Here is a 24,239-nt window from a genome sequence, read left to right as displayed (position 1 = left end):
ATCCATGTCGTAATGTTTCCAAAGAACCAACATCTATTTACCACATTTATTTTGGGAAATAACAAACATCGTTACATCCTTTAACCTCTGCGTCAGCTCCACATACCTGCAAACCTACTTCCACAAGCATGCAAATAAAAAATACTTTGACATAAGAGAGTATTTGTGTTTTTATCACATTATGTAAAAGCATACCACAGCCCAATTTCTGCTTTCATGCTCTCCATTTAATACTTGTCAAAACATGCACTGGCAAACCTGCTCGGCATCACACAATTACCACTAATAGACTGTGAGCAAGAACCTGTTCAAGAGCGCTTAGCGGAAAATGCTGCACACTTACGGAGAAATATTCAGGCTCATAGAAATTCCAGGTTCTTGTTTACATTCATGTGAGAAGAAAGTTTTTACAAGATTTTTTTCAGAGGAATCAAGAGGGTCAGGAGTAGCCAGGTGCTGCTAATCAAATGTAGACAAGAGTGACCAACTCTAAAAAGCAGACATTTTATAATTCTAGACATTAAAATGAAAAAAAAAAACACGGAGCAGGTATGACTCCGTCTTGATGCATGCTCAGTCATCCAGGTAAGTAAATAATCCAAGTCATCCACTCATCCAAGTGACTTCTTCAGTCTCAACCGACTGCAGGTTTCCCCAACCTTATAAACAGTACATATACAAATAACTGAAACTAGCCCACTGAATGAACAATGGACTGTGAGGTCCATTGTTCATGAGCCCACGGTTCATTCAGTTGGCTAGTTTCAGTTATTTGTAAATGTACTGTTTATAAGGTTGGGGAAACCTGCAGTCGGTTGAGACTGAAGAAGTCACTTGGATGAGTGACGAAACATTTTCCCCACTGAAAACGCTACGTCCAGATGAACAGAATCAACCTTTTGGGAGCACGTATTACTTGTTTGGAAGCCTCTTCTCTCTAAGCAGAATATGACTTTGGTGTGCAATGTTGACTCTAAACAAAGCTAAGGACTTGTGGAAAATTGTCCTGTAGACAGGTGAGACCAAAGTGCAGATGTTTGTTTGGCTATAATACACAGTTAATGCAAAATTTGGTGAGAATCAAACGGCACACATAGCAAAGGTCAAACACGATGCAGGGCAGATGATTTGAGCTTGTATTGCAGCCACGGGACCCCGTCGATTCTGAACTCCTCTGTGTACCAAAGTATTCAGTTAAAGCCTGGCTGAAACTGCAACAGCGCGAAGATCACAGCAGCAAATGTGAAGCAGAGTAGCTGAAAAAGAAAAGAATCAAAATGTTGCAAAGTCCAGACCTCAGACTGATTGAAATCCTGTGGCAGGACCTTAAGAGTGCTGTACATAAACAAATGCCCACAAACCTCAATGATCTGAAGCAACAATGCAGGCTAAAACTTCTCCACAGCAATGTGAGAGGCTGATTAAGTCAGATAGAAAATAGATACTTGAAATTATTGTTGCTGCAGGTGGTTTTATAAGCTACTGAATCACGGGGTGTATTTAGTTTCCACAGGACTGCAAAGAGTGCTGTGGAAACATTTTTTTCACATGACTATATATTTGTAGGATTGCCAAGCATTCGAATATAACTTAAGACACCTAAAGAGGTCTGAAAGATTTTTCACTTTTTATGAAGTGGAAAGAATTTCTGTGAAAATAATTGTAGCTAATGGTTAAACATTTATACAATTAAAACAAATGTGATGCACAAAAATTAAGTAAGCTTAATGTATTTGTAATTCAAATGTATCATCCCAGTGAGTGCCTTAAACCTCTATTTTTTTTAACATTTGATTCATTCTGATGTTTTTCTCTGGTTCTATTAGTGCGATTGAGCTTAAGACTGGCGACACTGCAAAAAGAAAGCAAACAAAAGCCAATGAGTGTGTTTTGATATGTGTGTGAACTTGCAAAATTGACGAGGACCTTTTTTGTTTTCTTTCTTTTAAACTGTTAAGTTTCAGTTTGCATTCACAGACCTGACGTACGCACGCTCCTAGGATCAGACAAAGCAGGAGGAGGGGAAGGCAATATGGCGCTGCAGATTCTTGTCTTTGACTGTCTACGACACAGAGATGGTTCACGAATCCAGAAGCAGAAGCATTTCTATAAAGAAAATGGGTTAATTGGTTCTTATGGTTATCAGTGACTACGCAAACCCCGACTTGGACTGGTAAAATGATCCTGGTCGATTTGCGCATATGTTAATGGCTGTGTTTGCATTTGCTGTCTGTCTGTGTTTGAGAGTGTAAAAATAAGGCAGTCTGTGTTGCCATAAACTCTTGTCACCCAGACAATAGACTCGAATCCCACACAGTGCAATAGTGGTGGGGATAGAAACCAAGCTGACTGTAAAATATGACTGTTTACAGATATAGTTCATACTGGCTAGTGCAGGGGAACACATGCACTGCAACAAATGTTAGTGAATGTATAGACAGTGCTTTGTTTCAAATAACTCGAATATTTAGTATTGCAGAGAAGAGCAGGATTGTGTAAGCGGCTATATGAGCCTCATAAATAAGTTCATGTATGCCTGTGCGTATGTGTGTGTTTGAGGCAAGGCTGGGCGGGCTAGTGTGTCATTTCCTGAAGAAAATGATAGCAACTGATGTTACCACTTCCTACTGATGTGTCAGCTGAAACAGGCAGAAAAAGAAGAGAGAGAAGGAAAGAGTAAACTGCTGTAAAGCTGACGACTGTATACACTAAACTGAACTGAATTAAAATGATTGATCCCTTGTTTTTTGACACAACAAAGCCAAAGAAAGGAATGCAGTCTTTGTGCCACTGTGCCACTTCTGCCTTTGTCTAAGAACTTAACAAATATTTGAGTAAGACTGCTGACAGTAACATGAACGGAAGCACCCACACAGATGCTCATTGGGTCACTGGGTTAGGCTGTTCCACAAAACGTCCATCCAGACGTCACAAATTCAACCCGGTGTGATGTTCCATATAACCCACATGAGGAAATCAAATCTTTAAGTCAGCATAGTCAAGGAAGATGAAGAAATACCCCCCCTTTTTTTTGTTAATGGCGGAAATCCAGTCTCTTCATTATTTTCTTTTCTCAGATACAACTGAGGACGGTTTGTACTTTACAAGAAAACGTGTATGGGATTAGAACACCATCTGATGCAGTAAGGCGGGGTAACATGCTGATGTTGTGACACTAATGATACCACAATCATGTTATCAGTTTGTTTCATCAGGAATAATTTGAAGCTACAATAAACTTCCACGAAACCATCAATAATTTCCCCAGAATTCAAGCAAAGCATGAAAAAAAACACAGAATTTGCTTTTACATTTAGGTTAAGTACTCAAAACGTGCAGTACATGTAGAGTATAGTATGACTTAAATAAAGCTTACATTTCTTCTTCGTGTTACGGTGTTTGAATATTGCCTTTTAACTAAAACTGATATTTAATGATTTGTTTCCAGTTTTAAATGATTAAATAACTTTAAATGTTAACAATCCCTGGTTTCACATTTAGAGTAGCCACAACTAAACTCTTCTCAGCTCTCACTACTTCTATTTTCTGACAAAGGTAAAGCTCATCCAACAAACGTGTATGGTCTGAGAGCATAATTACTATTCATGATTTTAATACCTGGATTTCCCCCAAAATACCTGCATTAGAGCTACCGGACTTGCACATTTCTTATTAATGTTCTAGCATTTTTTACTAATCTTGTGTTTACTAATCTGTGTTTCATTGTTCATGTTATCTTAACTTATCTTAGCTGTTCATCAGTCCTGAAATATGACATGACATCCTGATCCAAGATTTGTTCAATGATGTCAGCTTGTTCAAAAGAAACGACTCTTTCTTAAAATCACATGTGTTCTCCTCACAAGCTTGTGACACAAACTTTTTATATATGGCTTACCTGCAGCTCTGATTAGCTTCTGAGTCATCCCCTTATATGCTTGAGGCTAAGAAAAGCACCAGATGTCAGCAACCAAAACTGTCTCAACCTGTACAGTCTTCCGTAAAGAGAAAGACAGAGTTGATCCTTAAAGTTCAAAAAGTAGCTCAATTCAGTGTTATAATGATCATCCACATGTTATCGGGACCACATCATTTAAAAATATATATTTTATTTGAATAAAACATGTATCCTCTGACATACAATGGAGCAAATTCTCCTCCTCCTGAAAAATAGTGCATCAAATTGTAGAAAACAAAACAGTGAATGCATTTAATTGCATTACTGACCAACATAAGCATCTGCCAGACATGTGAGGCACATAAAAGGCACAGAATCAAAAGAATGGCAGGCCACATTAACTCACACTGAAGGAGCCAAGCTAAACATATGAAGAGCAGACAGGTCAGTGATAATGGGAGTACTGTTGGTATCTCGGGAGATGAGGCTGTTGCTGTGGCATTTGGAGTGTAAATAATTTAACACAGCAAAAGTTCTGTTAATGGTTTAAAGCTGCTGAATGATACCTCTGTCCCCCTTTCCATTTCTCCGCTTCTGCGAAATTAGGTGAAGCGAAGTAAGGTGGGTGAAATAAAAAGTGAGAAAGAAATCTCTCACACACTTACACAAACACACGCGCGCACATAGGGGCGCCAAGGTAGCGTAAAATTACTTTTTTGGGGGTGAACTGAACTGAGAGAAGTAAAAAGAACAGAGTCAACTGAAGTGAAGGGAGTTGATCTGAAAGAAGAAGATCCCTTTGATGCTATCGTGTCCTTATCTCTACATGAAGTGGCTCGGCAGTCAATTAGGGTAAATTATCGCTTCCTTTCACATTATAAAAAATCGTACAGATCTGAATGTTTGCTGCTATCATTCGGCATTTCCTTCGTCCAAGTTTGCAGTTGCGCAAACTCAGACCTCATATCTGATGCTAATGCAAAAGTTTCCACTCAGGAAGATGTTTCAGCCACTTATTTTCTACACAAGAAGACTCAGGAAACCATGACGCACACGGAGGGCTGAGCCTCTTCAGGGGGAGTTTGGCTGTCTGAGGCAGTTTACAGTTATACTTCACAACGCAAAGAAGCTTGAGCTCAGAAAGGGACTGCCTTCAGGAGGACATTTTCCTGTTTTACTAAAGAGAGACAAATTGAGCAAGATGAAACTGATTCTTCTCCTCCTCATCTCCTGCCTCGCCTTACATAGCACAAAGGGTAAGTCGACAATTAAATCTACTTTGTGCCTCTTTTTTTTTACCGGGATTGATGTCGCAGTATACTTTATCGGGTCAGGTTGTTGAGGAAACAACAAGTGGACATATTTACCATCCTGACAGCTTAAGTGCTTTCCGGGAACATCCTCACATAGAAAGTCACTGGGAATCCCAGGGCCCTCGGGGGTTTCTGATTGACAAGCAAAAAAATAGGAACTGTTCCACTTCACTGGTATACAACTCTGCGTCAGCATACTGTGATTACCGTAAGTCTCTATGACTCATTTAATCAATCCAGGGTTCTCAGAGTCGATCAGCATCCCCTCAAGTTGAGCATTAGACTTCAAAACCCCTATAAAATCGAATGTATATATATAAAATAAAATACATGTACATAACATAGATGCTGCGTGCTTTACAGTAACATGCCATGATGTAATGGTAGGACTCCAGGTATCGGAAAAAAACAAAGGCGTTTCATTTTCCGAGTTAAGTTTCGACGATACTTCTTGAACACTTTTTAAATATAAATGTAGAGACGGAGAGAGAGAGTAGTGAAACGGAATGGACAAACCATTTTGCGTAAAATATATCCGATACTAAACAGCCACATTTTAACCCCCCTGAGGCCCCAATTAATCAGACACTATTAGATATTTTCCCGTGTACACGTGATTTTATTGTATTTATGATAGCAATAAGACTTTTATGTTTTTATCCACTGAGTTAAATACTTAAAAGGTTTGTAAGTAATTTTACAGTCATAGCAGATTTTCACGTGTTGGTCGTCTAAGAATTTTCTTTCTTTCTTTCTTTCTTTCTTTCTTTCTTTCTTTCTTTCTTTCTTTTGGCTGCATGATTATATAAAAAAAAAATACTAGACTTTATTTTATTGTGGGTGTTCAATACACCCAAAAGCACTATGGGCACATGACACCATCACTTATACTCATCATTTTATCATCAGTGGCTACTGAGTGTTCACATGTATATTTACTGTGACAGCCTTATGACAGGAAGCCTGTGGTGCAAAGAACCCAGCTGTCTAACTTCCACATCTTAATTGCCTGAATAACAGATAGTGATAGATTATCTTTGCCAGTAGTATAGATGTAATAAATAATTATCAGTACAGCTTCAGCAGCACAGGCGCTTTTCTAATAAAAATTTACAAAAAGAGTTAGAGAGGGCAAACAAATCGTCAGACCAACCAAATACTTGTTACAATTTCTCAAATATTTAATATTAGTTGGAATGACTCAACTCTTAATGGTTTTAGCATCACACAACCTCCACGATCAATGTGCTGCAATGCGTGGAGAAAAAGTTGCAATACTCCTACTTCCTATTTTAACTAATTTCTTACGAAAATAAACAGCTCTGAATGCCTTTGAGAAAACCGTTACTTTATTCCATCACAGACTAATGTTGTAATCTTAAAAACGTCCAAACGTGGAGATCACGAACAGTAAATATATCCAGAAATGTTCCCCGAGTGTGTGAATAAAGGTAAAATGTACTATTAACGGGGCAAAATAATAAAATGTTATCTACACTTGTCTGTCTCTAGGAGCACCAAGGACTGCTGTGTATAAGTTTATGAGATGTAACCCTGATGGTGACCAGGCCAACTGTGTGACTCAACAAAGCCCAGAGATGGAGTGGAGTCCAGATCTGCCATCAAAACTGCCTGCTTCTGCTGCAGAGTATCTGTAAGTGTTCGTGTGTCGTAGTCTGTTCACATCTGGTATGTGAAGTTTTGTTTTGTTTTTTATTTGTGAGCTGCTCAGAGGACAGAGGTGGCGGCGAGTTCACGTCAATGTTCAGTTGGGTCTGAAAAAAACAAGAGAGTGCTGTTTTTAGACAAAAGCTGACTTTAAATATGAAAAATGCTGATGCTGCACTGGCTTTGTCACCTTGGTGAGCAGTGCAGGCTCTCTCTGCATGCTTGCCTGTGTGTTTTCTTATCTTGTGCGTTTGAGAGTATATAAGTGTGAGGTAGGTGGCCAAGAAAAGCCAAAATAGAAGACAACGTGGAGGGATAAAGAAAGAGAGTAACCAGAGAAAGGGCAGGGAGGTTACAGCTGGACTAAAGAAAGAAAGAAAAACACAACAGTTGATGATCTTTTTCTTCACAAGACACAGAAATATTTAGAACTTAAATGAGCTGATGTCTGATAGTCTGAAATGAATGCAAGGAATGTTGGTTCTTTCTCTGCGCAGGAAATAATTTAGATGATTTTAACTTTATCCAAAGTATACATATCTTGAAAATGTGCATACCCTGGAGGTCAGAGTTGCCAAGTGCACAAAACATTAAGACACTTCCAAAAAAATTGTATTTTATGGTATAAAGAGATACATTTGAATAAAAATGCATTCTGCATTATATCAACATAGTAACTCACATATATTGGATCATAAAAGAGACTCCAAACATGAGGTAGACTTGAGCTCTGCTTACTGCAGACTTCAGCACAGAGGAAGTGAACTCATCGCTTGTTGCAACAGGCTATTAAGACAGATGCAGAGACACTGTCCGTAGGTTTCGGAGGAAAAATGGCTCATTTCATCATTTTTATGATGAATTTCATATTTCAGCAGGATTTTAGCCCACACTTTATAAAGTCTCTTTTATTACAAATGAAAATCGCTAATGTCCTCAGTGACTTGTTCCTCTGAGTGGTGGCATCAATGGTTTTAAATGTGTTGTATGATGATAGACTTAAAAATGTAAAATGGAAGAAAAGCATCAAAAATTGAAATTTAAGGTTGTCTGTGATTTACTTCTGTGTGGATTAGCTTCCCATTCAACTTTAAAAAGTAAATAAATAAGTTTCCATATTAACAGTTTCAGATATAATCGTATCAAATATTATTTGTTATGCTTTTAAAAAAAATACAAACATAAAAAGTCTCAGCTGTGCTCCTCTCACAAGGTCCACAATGGATTGTTACGTTAACACACGAAGATTTTGTTTCACGATCGTAACAATTTTATATTGAGCTAAATAGTTTAGTATCAAATTAATTTTTAAACATTTTAACAGTTCAGTTGCTACATTGTTGCTCTTTCTGTATAAATTATCCGGCAGGTACTATAATCTTTGCTGCTGCTTTGTTAAAACTATTCATTTTTACTGTGTAATATGTGTGTATACTGTGTATCCTAGGAGGACATATGCGTATAAAGATTCTAAAACATACATTAAAAACCTACTTAATGAAATTTTACTAAACTTAGAAATTTATTAATGAGCTGGTAAAAAAGCAGCATGTATTTGAATTTCTGTTTAGCATAAAATGTGTCTGTGAAAAAACGGATATTTTAATATGTGTGACCAAAAAAAAAGTAAGAGTATCACAATCTTGGTCTTCGCCCTCAGTTTCCTCTTTTAAAGTTCCTCTTAATGTCAATCCTTTCAGTTAACAAAATTATATTCAAAAATAAAGGAAATCTTTCAAAAGTGAACATGCCAGATTACATTTTTCTCAGTAAGAGTCCTTCTATCGTGTTACTGAAACATCTGTGACAACACAAACCTTCAGATAACTTAATAAAAACTTGGATGAATTTCACATGTTCTGCGTTTTCACAGGTGTGTATAGAAAACATGCCATAAACTCATTACAGACACAAAGACAAGAGTTAGAGGGTAGCAGGTAAAAAGGTTCAGCTGTTAACATTGTGATGAAATGTAAAAAACCTCGAAATATGAACAGCGTCTGGCTTGTTTGAGTCTTTTCGCTGAAGCTTGCTTATAATCACCGGAGCTTCCGCAGCAGCCGTCCTTTTTACAGCACGCCTTGAACGGGAAGTCACAAGGAAGTGTACAGAGGAAGTGGGCTGTTGCTTCTGGTCTATTGTTTTGTGTTTTTGTATGTGTCAAGCTCTTTGGATAATCCTATCTGAGAAGCACAGGATTATATATGTATTACTTGTATCATTAGTTAATATGAAGTTATTTATTTCAACAACCTGGAAAAGAAAGCCCACTGACGAAGCAGTTCAAGTCAGATTCTCAAACTAAATTTCATTTGATAAAGATATATGCAAAGCAAATACGCAAGCAAGCTCAAGCTCGACAAGACTGTAGAAATGTTCTTAATGATGCAGTCACAATGAAATTCAAGTTGTTGGTAGGAGTGTAAAAGCAGAAGAGGACAGGAAATAACGCGATTGAAGTGGTGGAGACATAGATGGCAAGTTAACAACAGCAGCTCAAAGTTGTAAAGTCGATAGTTTTGTTATCAGACACTTTGCTGTCTTAGAGATCTCAAATGCTTTTCACGCTCTCTGCTGCCAAACAGCTTCCCTCGTTCTGTGCTGGTTGTAAGAAAAAAAAATAAAGACTAGAGTAAAATCCCAAACTTTCAGCCAGGAAAATGTGGATGTTTTAGTACAGTTCAATCCCTGTTCATGGAGTTGTTATCATGCACACAAATATTAAAGTCTCAAATCAGAGCAAAGTTTGGAGATGCAAAGACAGCCGCAAGAGCAAAAGAGAAGGCTTACCAAAAAGTAGAGAGACCTACTATTATATATGTTTTAGAGATGCTGGCACTAACACAAAACAGGAGGCACAGCTGAAGAGGTGAAGGTTTCCATTGGGCAGGATTAGAAAGGAGTACATCATAGGGACAGCTCAGGGAGAGGAGCTGGGAGACAAAGTACAACTTTATTTGTATAGCACATTTAGAACCAGAGGTGGTCAAAGTGCTTCACAAAATCCAGCCTTCCTGCAAAGTAAATGCAGGAAGGCTGAGATGGTTTAGATGTGTGGAGGCAGATGATCTGTTGAGGCGACCCGTAAAAGGAGCAGCAGAAAGAGAAAGAAGAGACATTTATCAGCTAATCTCTCTATCTCACGTCTTATGTGTTTTCAGGGAGGCAGAGCCTGTGGAGGATGAAAATTCACCAATGGAGGAGGACGATGAGGAAGAGCAGGAATACGAGGAGGAGGCAGAGGAGGAGGAATCGAAACTGAGCGAGTCACCTGGAATATTCCTGGGCGAGGAAGGTTCTGGTGGTTACGAAGGCTCTGCAGCTGAAGGTCCATACATGGCGGACAAGAGCAACCTCGGTAAGACTGGTTCTGGCATGCTCTGGAAAGAAAGTGAAGGTATTTTTTGTAGGACAGGATTCGCATGGATTCAGTAGAATCCATGTGTTTTCTCTTTTGTTTGCTCCATGTAATTTGATCTTTCTCCTTGTTTATCTTTCTCCTCTGAAGATATGAGTGACCTGAGGAGGCTGTTCGCCAGCAGGCGTACCAGCGATGAGGTAAAACCCGATGAGCGTGATTACAAAGAAGACCACCTTCTGCAGCTGTAGACTGGACTGCCAACCACTCCGAAGCACATAAACAAGGCTGGCATCTAATTTGATTCCCTGTCTGGGCTTATAGTAAACTCCACCTGCTGGGAAAAAACAAATGCCATTTTTTGTACTCTCTGTGTTATTGTTATTAATTATTTTCAGAAAGGCCAAAACAACGACTGTAAACAATGTGAAAATAATTGTGCCAGTATTGTGCTTTCCTATGGAAAAAAGCTTTCAAATGCTTTTTTAAATATAAATAAAAATATTCTTTTAAATCATTGTAATACCAGTGCAATAAAAGCATGCCTTTGTCCATGCATTGCATTACGCCAGCCATTTTTTTTAGTTTTAAGGAACGTGTTCCTTAGAAACACTTATTTAAATTATTTGATCCCTTTATTCACAAATCCTGCAACATTTTATGCCTAACCTGAGAATATTGAAAAATATTCCGGCTCAAGATTTAAACGAGATCATCTTCAAGACACAAACCCCTCAGAAATGGGTTCAGAAAGTCCTAACCAGAGTTAGAACATATTCGAAATATGTACTATAAACACACATGCATTTTTAACAAACTCTGTAATTTCAATTTGAAAAAAACTTCTACCAATAAAGTGTTTATTTTATCCCTACTACTGTGTTATCTGTTCTCATAACTGCTTTCATATATGTCAAGTTCCTCAGTAATTTAAACTGAGGTACCTTCTATTATTCAAGCGTTTGATTTTTTTATACGGTACTTGCAAGCAACATCAGGAGCTATTTTCACTAGAAAAAAGTACATATTTGCCATCTATAATTAAAAATTAAGTTTACTATCTCAAAATTTCAGACTTGTGAGAAAATAATCAAAATGGAGAAATATCTTGAAATTCTAACTTTATTCCTTTTGAGAAAATGGCCTGAAATTTCTATTCACTTCTATTCTTTTTTTCAGTGGCAGAAACAAACTTCTGTTGTAGGTTGTCTTCAGATTTTCCACTGTTAAATTTGTGGCCAATATTAGAACACTGTTGAAATTATTTATTCGCCCACCAAGTGGCACTGAACTTAATTTACAGCTGTAAAACGGCTTCCTCATATTTTCATTTGTTTCATATGAATTCATATGTTTTTAGTCTCAATGGGGAAATCAATTTCCTTGCCATGCTATGCTAGCTTTGTACTGTACTAAAATGCCACCTTTGCACTAAGCTGTTTATTTCTTCCCTTCTGGATATGCCACGATAAATTCTAAGTGGTATTATTGGAAAGTACAAGCATTTCCTCAGCCATGAAGTGGCAGACCATGCCAAGTTATGAATGCTGAAGCTTATAGTGGATAAAAGTCACCAACACTTTGCTGACTTCATTACTGCAATGCTCCAAACCTCCTCTGGCGTTAAAATCAGCATAAAAACCATGCACCAAGAGCTTCACACTGTGGGTTTCCATGGCTTAGCAGCTCGTATTGGGATCGAGACATAGATTTCATCATCAGACAAAGATCCGTGTGGACAGGTGGGTACCACGACATCTCTGGTTTTTTTTTTGAGATGTCATGGAGTTGTCCGACAAGAAATTGCATTCCATCTAAACATGATGAGTATAACGCGAATGAGTTGGTCATCCAGTCTCCAGTTCGCTGTGTCAGTGTCCACAACAGAGCTAACAAGCCAACGCTTTTGTCCATGTAGCGCAGGGGTGGGCAACTCCAGGCCTCGAGGGCCGGTGTCCCTGCACGTTTTAGATGTGTCCTTGAACCAACACAGCTGATTTAAATGGCAAAATTAGCTCCTCAACATGTCCGGAAGTTCTCCAGAGGCCTGGTAACGAACTAATCATGTGATTCAGGTGTATTGACCCAAGGTGAGATCTAAAACCTGCAGGACACTGGCCCTTGGGGCTTGGAATTGCCCCTGATGTAGCGCATTTAAATGTTGCCTTCCTGTAGACATGCTACTGGCTGTGTCAGTGCTTCTGCCATGTCCACGCTGTGTAGCCCGCTTGGTTTCTAAGGTTGCATTATCTTTTGGTTTGGTTTTGCCCTTACAAAACATGCCTCATATTTGCCAGCGAATCCACACCTCGCTTTACACCACTGATACTGACTTACACACGTCAGGGTTTTTTCCAATTAAGTATAGCTGAACTAGACGTTTTGCAAACACCTGGAACGACCAGAAGCTATAGTAAGTCAGGATAATCTTTAATTAATCAGGCAAACCTTTAAGAATAGTTTTTTATAATGGGGGTTGGGCAATAAAGCTAAATCTATAGAGGAAATTGAGGTAACAAAAAACAAACAAAAACTAGAATTATGCTGCCCCCTGGTGGTGAATGTTTTAGTTAAAATGTGCAGAAAGTAACTACAAAAACTACCTTTAAAGTCTGCACCAACAGCAAATACATGAACTCAACCAGCAGCCTTACCTATACAGGTTATGGCTTTTTTTTCCTTTCTAATTGTTAGGTGGTACCGGTATTCGTGAGTGCCTTCAACCTCCAATCCTCTATATCCGTGGCCGCCCACATACACATGATTCGGGTCACATGACGGTTATCCCTAGTTCAGTGACAGACTGGCTACACGAAGCGAGGCTAGCTGTTAGCAAAACTGTCTAGACGGCCGAGATGGTAAGTGTAAAAACAAACATTGGCTGGTCAGGCTACAGTAAAATTGGAGGCGGTGTTTGGTGTTTCTTGTTCATGAAAATATAACATTAACACGAGTTTCCGTTTTTCTGAGGAAGCAATTAATTTTAATACTCAACCCTGTAAAGAAAGCTAGCTGGGCTGGTCGAATTAGCATCGCTAGGAGGCCGTCTTTCTCAATGATCGTGATGTTTTGGTTAGCTAATGGCCCAGCAGCATGATGCCAGCAGTTAAACGTGTTGATTGCTAAGGCAAGTATTTGAGTTCGGTCAAAAAGTCGGGTAGATGAGTGGTTCAAACAAATTTCACTGTTAGCAGACGTTGCTGATCGTTAGCTCAGTGAAGTTGTGCCGTCACATGCATGTTGAATTACTGCAATAACCGTAGAAATTAAGCCAATTCATTTTCTGATTAAGGGCAAAGGGTTGTTCGCTTATTGATTCGAGGGTCGGCTTTCAATAGTGATTGGGTAGCTGATAATTTGTTTTATTTGGGGGTAGGGGGTTCTATGAAGAGTTTACTTCAGTGTTGATTCTCATCTTATATAAATACTTGATGACTGAGCTCATTCTTGGTGATTTGCTGCTTCTGCATGTTGAAGCATTTGTTTGTGACTTTGTGCCAGCTCAGAGGAAAATAATGCGACTGTGCAGATAGTGACTGGTGAATTGGTTGTTATGGCAATAACAGATGCCGTAAATAAGTAGGAGGTGAGATAGTGGGTTTTAACATGTGATATTCATGTCAGAGCTTCCATCACAGATGAGGACACTAACCTGGCATCTCTCTCTATAACTGTCATTGTTATCACTGCAACATGTTGTTGGGGTTGTGTGTAAACAAAGTCATTTGTCTTTAGGGCAGATTCATGTTGATGGAAGCTACAGCACAGCTCAGGGCTTCTTATTACAGCTAGCTGCAATTTCTCTTTAGTTGTTTTAAAAGCAGCATATGTTTGATTACATAGCATGTTGATTGCTCTAAATTTCATCCTCTGAATGTTTTTGTGTTTCTAGAGTTTCCTGGGAGGATTGTTCGGGCCGGTTTGTGAGATAGATGTACTGCTGAATGATGCAGAGAACAGAAAGACGGCCGAGCTGAAAACAGAAGATGGGAAAGTGGAGAAACACTACCTGTTCTACGATGGAGAGTCGGTTTCTGGAAAGGTAAACTGTGTTTGCGTCATTTATCACATGTCACAATGTGGGTCCTGCACATGTGAAGCATAGCTTAAGTTTGTTCTCATTTTCTGTGCAGCAGATAGTTTCAGTCAGTCAGTGTATAATGGACTTCTCAGTCTATTTTGGGTTCATTGCTTTAAGTCCAGTGGGAAATTACGATTCTTTTGATGAGCGTGCAAGACTTGCTTTGGCTTCGGCTTTGCGTCTGCTGTTGCTGTGCATGAGCTCTATTGAGCAGTCTGATATGTGCCTTGTTCACTGTTGACTTCTTCTGTTATCCAGCACAACTCAAAATCAAGTAAAAGGTCAGTTAGTGTGGTAACAGCAGAAAGATATTCACCATTGATGTTGATTGTAATAAACAGTTTTCACCGTGATTACCTAACAGCTGTCAAGCAGAGAAATGTGAGGAGATTTATTTTTGGAGAAGAAATTATTACAGGTTTGTTGAAAGTCGGCAAGCAAATAGGAATATATGTTAGTTATAAAGAAATATGCACAATAATCATAAAAGAAAAGCCCTTTAAAGGAACATTATGCTGGTAGCATGTCAGAATATTATCTTTCTGTTCAGTCCACTTTTATTCATATAGCACCAGTTCACGCAAGCAAGAAGAAACTTGTTCTCAACAAATGTTTCCTCTTCAGGTGAATCTAAATGTGAAGCAGGGAGGAAAGCGGCTGGAGCACCAGGGGATCCGCATCGAGTTTGTTGGACAGATAGGTGAGCATGGTTGATGCTAATGTTAATGTGGCTTTATCACATGGCTGAAAGGTTTAACAGGGCATGTGGTTATCATGTGCAGGTCTGCCGTAGTGCCGCTAACCCCCGCCTCCAACTGTATTTGCTTTGGGACAAAGATAATGAGTGCAGTGTGTTGAAAGAGAATGAAATGCTCAAATAAAACTAATAAATACAGATTTGGGGTTTTTTTTTTTTGTTTTGTTTGTTTTTTAAGTGAATTCAAAGCAATCAGACCTTCAGCCAGTCTGAATCCTCTCTGCTATATTTCAGAGCTTTTCTCTGATAAGAGCAACACCCACGAGTTTGTGGACCTGGTCAAAGAGTTGGCTTTACCGGGAGAGCTCACCCAGAACAGAAGCTACGACTTTGAGTTCATGCAGGTGGAGAAGCCCTATGAGTCCTATACTGGAGCCAACGTTAGGCTAAGGTGACACAACCTATTATATAATGTTTATTTTCTGTCAGATTTCTCAATAGTCTTTACTACTGAGTAGGTGCAGGGCTTGTGAGCTCGCTGTGACACAGATTACCGCTTTTTGGATGTTTTTGTTTTTTCTTCATTTACAGTTAAGTCATCAAATGTCATCAATTCAAATTGTTTTATTTTCAGTTTGCCTGTCTCTCCTCCACTCCACACTGTACTCTCCACATGCAAGTGTGACTCAGATACTATTTAATTAAAAGACACACACACACATCGTGCAGGAGAGAGAAACTAATGACCCTGTATAAGATTTAATTAAAAATTAAGCAGACAGAAACAACCTTTGAGATAGAGTATGAACATGACACACATAAGTGTTCATGAACACTTATGTTAAAATGTTCAGGCCAAGTTTGTTTGAGGTGAAACTTTCATGGACAATTGTTAACAGGATATAAAACATACTAAGTGATGCCTCAGCTGGCCATCACTCTTGTGCACCAATGGTATCCATCAAGCTTTTTTTTGTTCAGCTACTTCTTTTTTTTTTTTTTAATGCATTTTATTTCTAATAGAGAAAAAAAAATCTGTATGATTTCAGTCTGACTTTTATAGCTTGGTGTGTTGTCGTGTTCGACTTGCAGATACTTCCTCAGGGTGACAATAGTTCGGCGCCTGTCTGACTTGGTGAAGGAATACGAGTTAATTGTCCATCAGTTAGCCACCTACCCTGACGTCAACAATTCGATCAAAATGGAGGTCGGCATAGAAGACTGTCTTCACATCGAGTTTGAATACAATAAATCCAAGTAAGAGCAATGTGACTTTAACTTATCAAATGAACAAGTTAATGCTCTGTCACTGCAGAAAATCCCAAATCTAAATAAGAGCTGTCTTTACTTGCATTTATGCCTTTCTTATAGGTACCACCTCAAGGATGTGATTGTTGGGAAGATTTATTTCCTGCTGGTCAGAATCAAGATCCAACACATGGAGCTGCAGCTCATTAAGAAGGAGATAACAGGCATAGGTGAGAATCCAGGGCAGCCACATATAAAAATAAAGTAACCTAGATAGAGCACATAAATGACAAGTCATTGTGGACTTGGATTAACTCTGTAGTTCATCTCCTCTCAGCTTTTAAACCTGGTTTCTTTTCTTCTCTGTAAACCAACTGTGTCCCACTAAGAGTACTGGAAACTTTGCTCCACTTTAATATTTTGTCTCCGGTAGTAAAGTCCTTGTCCTCCTTTTCAGGTCCCAGTACTACCACAGAGACAGAGACGGTTGCTAAGTACGAGATCATGGATGGAGCCCCAGTTAAAGGAGAATCAATTCCCATCAGACTGTTCTTGGCTGGTAAGAGCTCATCTCCTCTTTGGCAGCTATTATGTTGAGTGCTGATCCAGACTCCTATCATCAGGATATCGCTTTTCCTGTTAACTTCCCTCGTCATGAAACAGTCAAACAGGCCAGTTTTTGTTTGCTTTTTATTTTGTTTTGTTTTTTGTTAGTGACATCTAATCGTCTCTCATGTTTCCTTACAGGATATGACTTGACACCCACCATGAGGGATGTCAACAAGAAGTTCTCTGTACGCTACTTCCTTAATCTGGTGCTGGTGGACGAAGAGGACAGGAGATACTTTAAACAACAGGTAAGTCACCACCACTCCAAATAAACGGGCTCTGTTATATATGTGTGATTGTGAAATTATATTGTGTATATTTATTTATTTCTGGAGAGAGGTGCAGGGTTTTTGATTTTTGTTATTAGAATCTGTAGTTCCATCAGGAAACTGAGGGGATCCGGTACCAAAATAATGATGCACTTGATTCCTAATGCTGTAACGCTAATTGCTAAATGAGTGGTAACCTTAGACAGCACAGCAGGGCTGTGGATGTGCAGTGCACAAAGGAAAACAGAAGTGGGCCAGAGAACAACACCAGGAACTTTTAAATCCTGCTTTGATCACAAAAAGTGATTAATGTATTTACAGCCACTGGCCACTTTATTAGGTGCACCTTGCTAGCACTATTTTTGGTGAGCTTCTCTGAATTGTAGCTGCAGTTTCCTATTCTTAGCTGACAGGAGTGGCATCCAATGCGATCTTTCTGCTGTAACCCATCTGCTTCAAGATCCGATGTGTTGTGGGTTCACGGATGTCCCTCTGCATACATTGGTTGTGACAAGTGGTTATTTAAGTTACTGCTGCCTTTTGATCCTTTCAAAGCAGTCAGTCTGTTCTCCTCTGACCTCTGACTTCAACGAGCCATTTCCAGACCAGCTGTTGCTCGCTGGATATTTTCTCTTTTTTGGGGCCAGCTGTAGAGATGACTGTGGAGCTAAATCAGGGTCAAAGGTTTCATTCATTTGAAAAAGTGATTAGAAACTGAAATTATTTTCATATTTGAAACAAAAACAAAATGTGTTTGCAAAACCTAAATTACTTTATTTTTAATAAATTATTTGTTTTCATGCAGCTTCAAAGTAATTTTTTTTTTTTGTTTCAAACCCTTTTGTTACGGGAATACTGTTATCTGATTGGCTGGTAGGTCGCTGAGCTAAAAGAGCTATGAATGCCATAAAGAAATCTAAGACTCGCCTGTTCATTTCTGTATATTATTTATTTCTGTCCATCACAAGATGATCAAAGACCGTGTTTCTTACCTGTTGGGTGGTACCGGCGGCATCCTGTGAACGAGCAGTGGCCATGTTCAATCAAAATACCGCTTTTTAATTTGTAACAAACGTGACACAGTAGGTGTCACTCATTAGTCTATGCCCCGCCCTTCCCCTTTGATACACGCTCACAACACATTTTTGCAACATTTCTGTTTTTGTTGTTTTTTTTTTTTTTAACACATTTTTTATGTTTTTAAATATCAAAACTTAGAATTTTAGTTTCAAATAACTTTTTGACCCTGATTTCGTTCCATATGTGGGAGAATCACAGTAGATCAGCAGTTTTTGAAATGCTCAGACACTCTGGCACCAACAGCCATAACACGTTCAAAGTCTTTTTAATTCGACCTATTTCCCCATTCTGATGCTCAGTTTGAACTTCAGCTGGACATCTTAACCATGTTTACATGCTTCCATGTGATTGGCTGAATAGATACTTGTACTATACACTTTAATAGGCATATCCAATGAATTGGCCAGTGGATACAACATATACCAGCACTGAATCACAGTTGATTTCATTCACGTACACGTCCATAATTTAGCCCACCTTAGTTGGTATATTAACTTCACATTTGTAAAAAAAATTTCCTGTTGCATAAAAAGATGAACTGAATTTCAATTGTGCTTGATTACATCTAGATTTCATTTCTTCCACACACACACACACACACACACACACACACACACACACACACACAGCAATACTGTGTGTGTGTGTGTGTGTGGTAGCAGAAGAAAATAACAAAAAATTCCTTAAAAAAAAACAAAAGGCCACACTGACGACGTTCTGAACTTGGCATGAACTGATGTAATGACTTCCAGCAGCATTACTCACGCAAGTGGAAGCAGGTTTATCAGACAAGGCAAAATATGATTCCTGCACAAATTAATACTGGGGGGGGGGGGCAAGGGATAAAGGACGTATAGTGTCTTAGGCACATTTATTAATTATCTCTTTGATGGATCATTTTGACATAATTAAAATGACATTAAGTTGAATTGGCTGCAGCCGTTATAATCTCAGCAACTGCTGTTTTTAGTTTAATGTAATTTAATTGTGGTGTGTGGCTCTGTGCCGATGTGCAATATGCAGCCCCACCCTGACCTCCAGCTTGCTTAACTTTTCCATATGATAAGTACATGAATAGTTCTACATTTAAAAACATGCATTACCGTATTTTTATTTTTGCTGCTCTGTGTCTGTGTTTAGGAGATTGTTTTGTGGAGAAAAGCTCCAGAGAAGCTGAGGAAAAGAAACTTCCACCAGCGCTACGAGTCTCCCGAGCCCCGAACCCAGCCGGTAACTGCAGAGCAGCCAGAGATGTGAGGGCCGGGCTAAGAACTGATAATACATGCAGACGCACCACAGCTCGTCACTGCTGAACAGCCAGAGATGTGAGGCCTGCCCCCACTCTCTTCCTGGACTGAGAAATGTCTGTATTCATAAATACACGTAACACACCTTCAGGCATCCCCCTTCCCCGCCCCCCGCACCACTTCACAGCTTCAGGTGTGAGCTGCCCATCATCACTCTCTTTCGCGCCCCGCCCCAGGACGTAGACACACTCGCATACAGATGCACACAGTCAGAGTCTGCTGAATGCTACATGTCAAGGCAAGCGCGCAAAACAAACCAACCCAAGTAACGAACAATGAGACAGCCTTTTTATCATCCTGACGTCTCGGACTGCAAACACACTCAAGCACACACAACTGAAGCCATACAGTCGGGTTTCATGCGGAATAAAACAGGAGCAAAGACGGAAAAGAAGAGAGCGCTACAGACCAACGCACCATTTTATCTTGTTATTCTGCAGCAGGAGCTTCTTTTTGTTTGCTTTCTGAACAGCACTGCTCTTGGACTTCCTCTTGCATCTCGCCCAGATACTCTACAAAGTGTCACTTTCTAGAGTCTCGATGGACCCAGTAAGTGAAGGTATTCATGATGTGGGGTGGGATCAGCCCGAACAAAGAATGTGAGTCAGCACCCAAGTTCTGCATTTATTCATATCAGGTGTTATTCATCCATGGAGCTGGGAAAAGAAGGAACTTCTCAGTTAAATATTTTCGTTACTGTAACTGCTTCCAGCCCAACAGAAAGGTTACCCCTTGTTTGATGTTTTACACATTTCTAGCTCCAGTCCAAAACACATTTCAATAAGGAAAACGTCATTCACCGTGGACATCAGGTTCATAAAATCATCATTTTGAACCTCAGCTAGCAGTTATTTATTTCTAAGACTACAAAGTGCCAGATGGTCAATATACAATCATACAATGGAGAAAAATGCAACAAATCCTCACACTGGAGAAGGAGAATTGATTATGTTTGATTTTTGATTCTCTGATTGATTAATGAACTAATGCCACAAGCATCATCAATACATCATTTCACACATTTCAGGTGTAACATATGCAGATCAATGAAGATGTCAGTTTTCAACAACTTGCATCAGGAATTCCTCCACAAATATCTGAAGGTGTAGTTTCTCTGTTCATGTCTTTGGCTGCTACGACACCCGTTCAGTTTGAATTTTTACTGCACTTTCTATCACTAACCTGTAATCTTAGATAACTCAAAGTTTGCTTCACCCATGTTCCAAATAAGAAAAGCTTTGTCTTTTCTCTTTAGTACTTTAGCACTATAAGGAAATTCCTCTGACCTCCTTTATTAGAGGAAAAAAAGCTCAAAAGTCAGACTTGTTAAATTTAAAGAAGATATGTCTATTTGAAATTTGGGTGAATTGAACTTTTAAGCAAGGATTGAAAAAAAAATGACTGAAAAAAAACTCAGTTCTGTTACATCAAAAGACACTTTTTGTGTTTACAACTTGATTCATTAGAAACAAAGTGGTTAATGATGATCAGCAGCCTGTAGACTCGCTGTTCTTCTTTTTTTCATGATGTTTTATTGAACCTGTTGGTTTAGTGTGCTTGAAATACTAATGTGATGAATGGCTCGCGTCAGCTGTTGTAAGCACTGGAAGAGTTGCAGTATGGTTATACTGTCAAATCCAACAATGTTCCACTGTGATGCTCAGACCTGTAGTCTAGGTCCTGCTTTAAAGACACTGTTCAGTCCCATGTGTTGGGTGATTTTTGCCCTTCAGCTTTGATCCATTTGCACTTTTCCCCTGTCATGCTTACCTTTGTACTAAAGAGGCATGGACGCTGAAAGCAAACATCACTCAAGGACAACTTCACCTCAGAGATATCCTGAGTCTGTAACACAAACTATACACACATTTATACTTCACTACATTTTTTTGTTTGTTTGCTTTGTTTGACTTTATATGTAAAATACTTATAGCTTTAGTTCCCCATTTTTCATATATGGATCATGAAGCTGTGCTGCTTTTCACCTCAGAAAAGTCTGAATGCTGATCTGCACTCCAGCTCTTCGTTGTCCAGCCTTGGAGTCTGGTTCTCTCTTGTCTGAAAACTGTAATTTATTTGCAAAAAACGCTCTCTTCACTTCTTTTTGCTTGGCAGAAATATTTTGTCTTTCTGAATACTGTATAAATAGGGTTTCAATGGTTTTCTTTAAAGACTGTCCAAGGTCACGAGGAGAAACACTTAAAAGCCAAAACTCTCGGCCCCCGTCTTATCTACTGCATGTTTATCTTTACACAATGTCTGATCATGCCATTGTGTGTGTGTGTGCCCGCGCGCGTGTGTGTGTGTGTGTGTATGATAATGTGTGTGTGTGTGTGTGTGTGTGTATATATATATACATATATAAATATATACACTAAACACAGATATCTAGCTAAAAATGAAGCATAAATAAAGTTGATTTATACTGAACTTTTTTTTTTTTTTTTTAGGATGACAGAAAGTGCATTTAGACCAATGAATTCCAACCAAGGGTACAAATATACCAGGGGGTAATTTACAGGATCAATCAGTAGCTTTTACGCTGATCAGAATACTAGGTTACTGTCAGTGTAATTGCTCAGCAGTAGTCCCGGCACAGTTAAAACCGCTAAAAGTAATTCTGTTAAATACTATTAAACAAGTAATGGATTCAATTTTAAATTACTTTAACCCAGTGCATTTCTGCAGAGAGATGATGAAAGAGTACCTGAGTTCATCTGACAGGCCTGTGGGGCCACATCTGTTTGAAAAAAGGATAGGATGGTTGAGAACATAAGGAAATAAAGCTTCGAAAAATCAAAGTCATGCTGTGGGCTGTCTTTGTGATCAATTTAGTGTAATAATTAATTCTTCAATTCTATCTGCAGGTAGGTTGATAATGGCTAAAAGTATACTTGATTCCCCAAATACCATAAAACAAAATGAATATTCTTTTAGGCTTCTGTCTTTGGATAAGTTGATGCATAAAACTTGTTGGAAAAACATTTTTCTTAATAAATTTAACTCTATGGATATGGAAGGAACCCAGAGGAAGAGATGTTATTTACTCGCTTGAGAATAGGACATACAGGTTTAAACTGCACTGCACTGAAGAGGGAAACACCCAGCAGGTCCACCATCCACTCATGTAGGTGGCGGTAATGCACTTGTAAGTGTGGTTTGCCAACCAGCATTGACCTCCAACGAAGAAGAAGCTAGAGCAGGGGCAGTTCAAACTGAGGTGAGGTGGTCTGCAGTAAACCGGACTAACCGACAGAAGGTCCTGAGGCGTCGTTGCACTTTTTGGGTGAATTAAATGTGTTTCTACGCTAATCAGTAACAAACGCCTTTAGCTAGCTAAGAAGAGCAGTTGGGAGAAAGCTGTTGTTCGGTAGTTAATCTGTGCACATGAATGAATTTACCCTGAATACAGAAATCACTCTCTTGTGCTTTGATGCTAATTAAAGTATCTGCTGTAGTCCAGACATTAGCTCTATTGCTTTGACTGTACGGAGCTGAAGGATGATCAAACCGGCTGCAGGTAGTTTAAGATGAGGCGTTTAGAGGCTAAAAACATATCTGTATTGGTATCAGCAATACTGACCCTGTATTACTTGGTATCAGATCAATACCAAAATTTCCAATCCTGCACACCACTACTCAGTCACAAACCAGTGTTTCCCTTAGTTCTGCAGACTCCCTGCAGAAGTCTAAATCATGCATTACTGTGACATGAGTGAGCTGGACTCTTCTACAGCTTCCTCTCTCCAAACAGTAACACTAGAACACAACAAACGTGTCATGCACTTCTACAACCTCACATGAACAGATTAAACGCTGTAATCACCAAAGATGAAATATTGAGGGGATTGAAAATATTCTCACGGTATTAATTCATTCACAAACTGCCTGTAATATCAGCTCGAGTCTCTAGCTAATATCTCAGTTTGTTGCTAACACAGTTACATGTGCCGTACTCTGTGCAGCTTACATCCTTTGAGAGAAATAATATGAATCGTTAATATATATTGTTCAATGCTAAAGCAACAGCTCAAACGTGGTCATAAAACCGCCATATGTTTCTTTGAGTTTTCCTGCAGATGACCCTGATGCAGCAACACAACTAAACCAGGATTGGAAACCTGTCCCATCAGCTCATCTTTGTAAATCAACAACTCGAAGGTGAAATATTATACTTGATAATCTGTTTATATTTATAGAGCTTTGTCTTTTTTTTTTTAACAAACAGTCCACCTGTTAGCTGTCAGCAAAACTGTAGACTGAAAAAAATGTAAGCTCAGAACTTATGAACCTGAAGTGTGTGAGGACTGAGAAGGATCAAACTTCATTTCAGCTTTGAGGAATAAACTTCACATTTGATTGATGATTCTTTTCTGTTTGTGATTACAGGAGCTGCCCTCAAATTCAGACTTCAGCACGATCCAGTGACAGCAGACAAATCTTCCCACATTTTAACCGTTAATGCTGAATACACTCATTTAATATTGTAGTGAATTTACTGTAAATCCAAAATTAACTGATAAAAAAGGTCAAAAGCTGTTTCAATGAGAAAGTTAAAGACAAAAACAAAGGAATGATATAATAATGTAACTGGTATCATGATGCACTCTATTGCCAAACGTATTCACTCATCCAAATCATTGAATTTGTGTGTTCCAATCACTTCCGTGGCCACAGGAAGTGATTGGAAAAAAAAAGAATCAAGCATCTA

The 24,239-nt window shown here is 38.9% G+C and overlaps 2 protein-coding genes and 1 long non-coding RNA gene across 3 annotated transcripts; 2 read left to right on the top strand and 1 right to left on the bottom strand.

Annotated features, from left to right (window-relative positions):
• Positions 1-4,992: 4,992 nt before the first annotated feature.
• On the top strand, positions 4,993-10,800 carry srgn (serglycin). The gene is made up of 4 exons (XM_085400360.1): positions 4,993-5,154; positions 6,724-6,865; positions 10,041-10,237; positions 10,388-10,800. The coding sequence occupies exons 1-4, from the start codon at positions 5,100-5,102 to the stop codon at positions 10,486-10,488; spliced, it is 495 nt and encodes a 164-aa protein (XP_085256486.1). The 5' UTR covers positions 4,993-5,099; the 3' UTR covers positions 10,489-10,800.
• LOC146678511 (uncharacterized) lies at positions 6,829-12,991 on the bottom strand. The gene is made up of 3 exons (XR_014910260.1): positions 12,892-12,991; positions 10,151-10,259; positions 6,829-6,986 (listed from the first exon to the last, which is right to left on the bottom strand). It is a non-coding gene; the product is annotated as an uncharacterized LOC146678511 (long non-coding RNA).
• Positions 12,979-22,329, top strand: vps26a (VPS26, retromer complex component A). Its single transcript, XM_085400352.1, has 9 exons — positions 12,979-13,095; positions 14,130-14,279; positions 14,943-15,018; positions 15,310-15,466; positions 16,108-16,272; positions 16,387-16,493; positions 16,721-16,822; positions 17,011-17,120; positions 19,362-22,329. The coding sequence occupies exons 1-9, from the start codon at positions 13,093-13,095 to the stop codon at positions 19,476-19,478; spliced, it is 987 nt and encodes a 328-aa protein (XP_085256478.1). The 5' UTR covers positions 12,979-13,092; the 3' UTR covers positions 19,479-22,329.
• Positions 22,330-24,239: the final 1,910 nt, after the last annotated feature.

This window comes from Rhamphochromis longiceps, linkage group LG1, assembly GCF_057381845.1.
Source record: "Rhamphochromis longiceps isolate RC_006_pf linkage group LG1, R_longiceps_female_GT1.1, whole genome shotgun sequence".
Classification (NCBI taxonomy): Eukaryota; Metazoa; Chordata; class Actinopteri; order Cichliformes; family Cichlidae; genus Rhamphochromis; species Rhamphochromis longiceps.
Note: the sequence above shows the minus strand (reverse complement) of the source record. Positions and strands in the feature narration are given on the sequence as shown.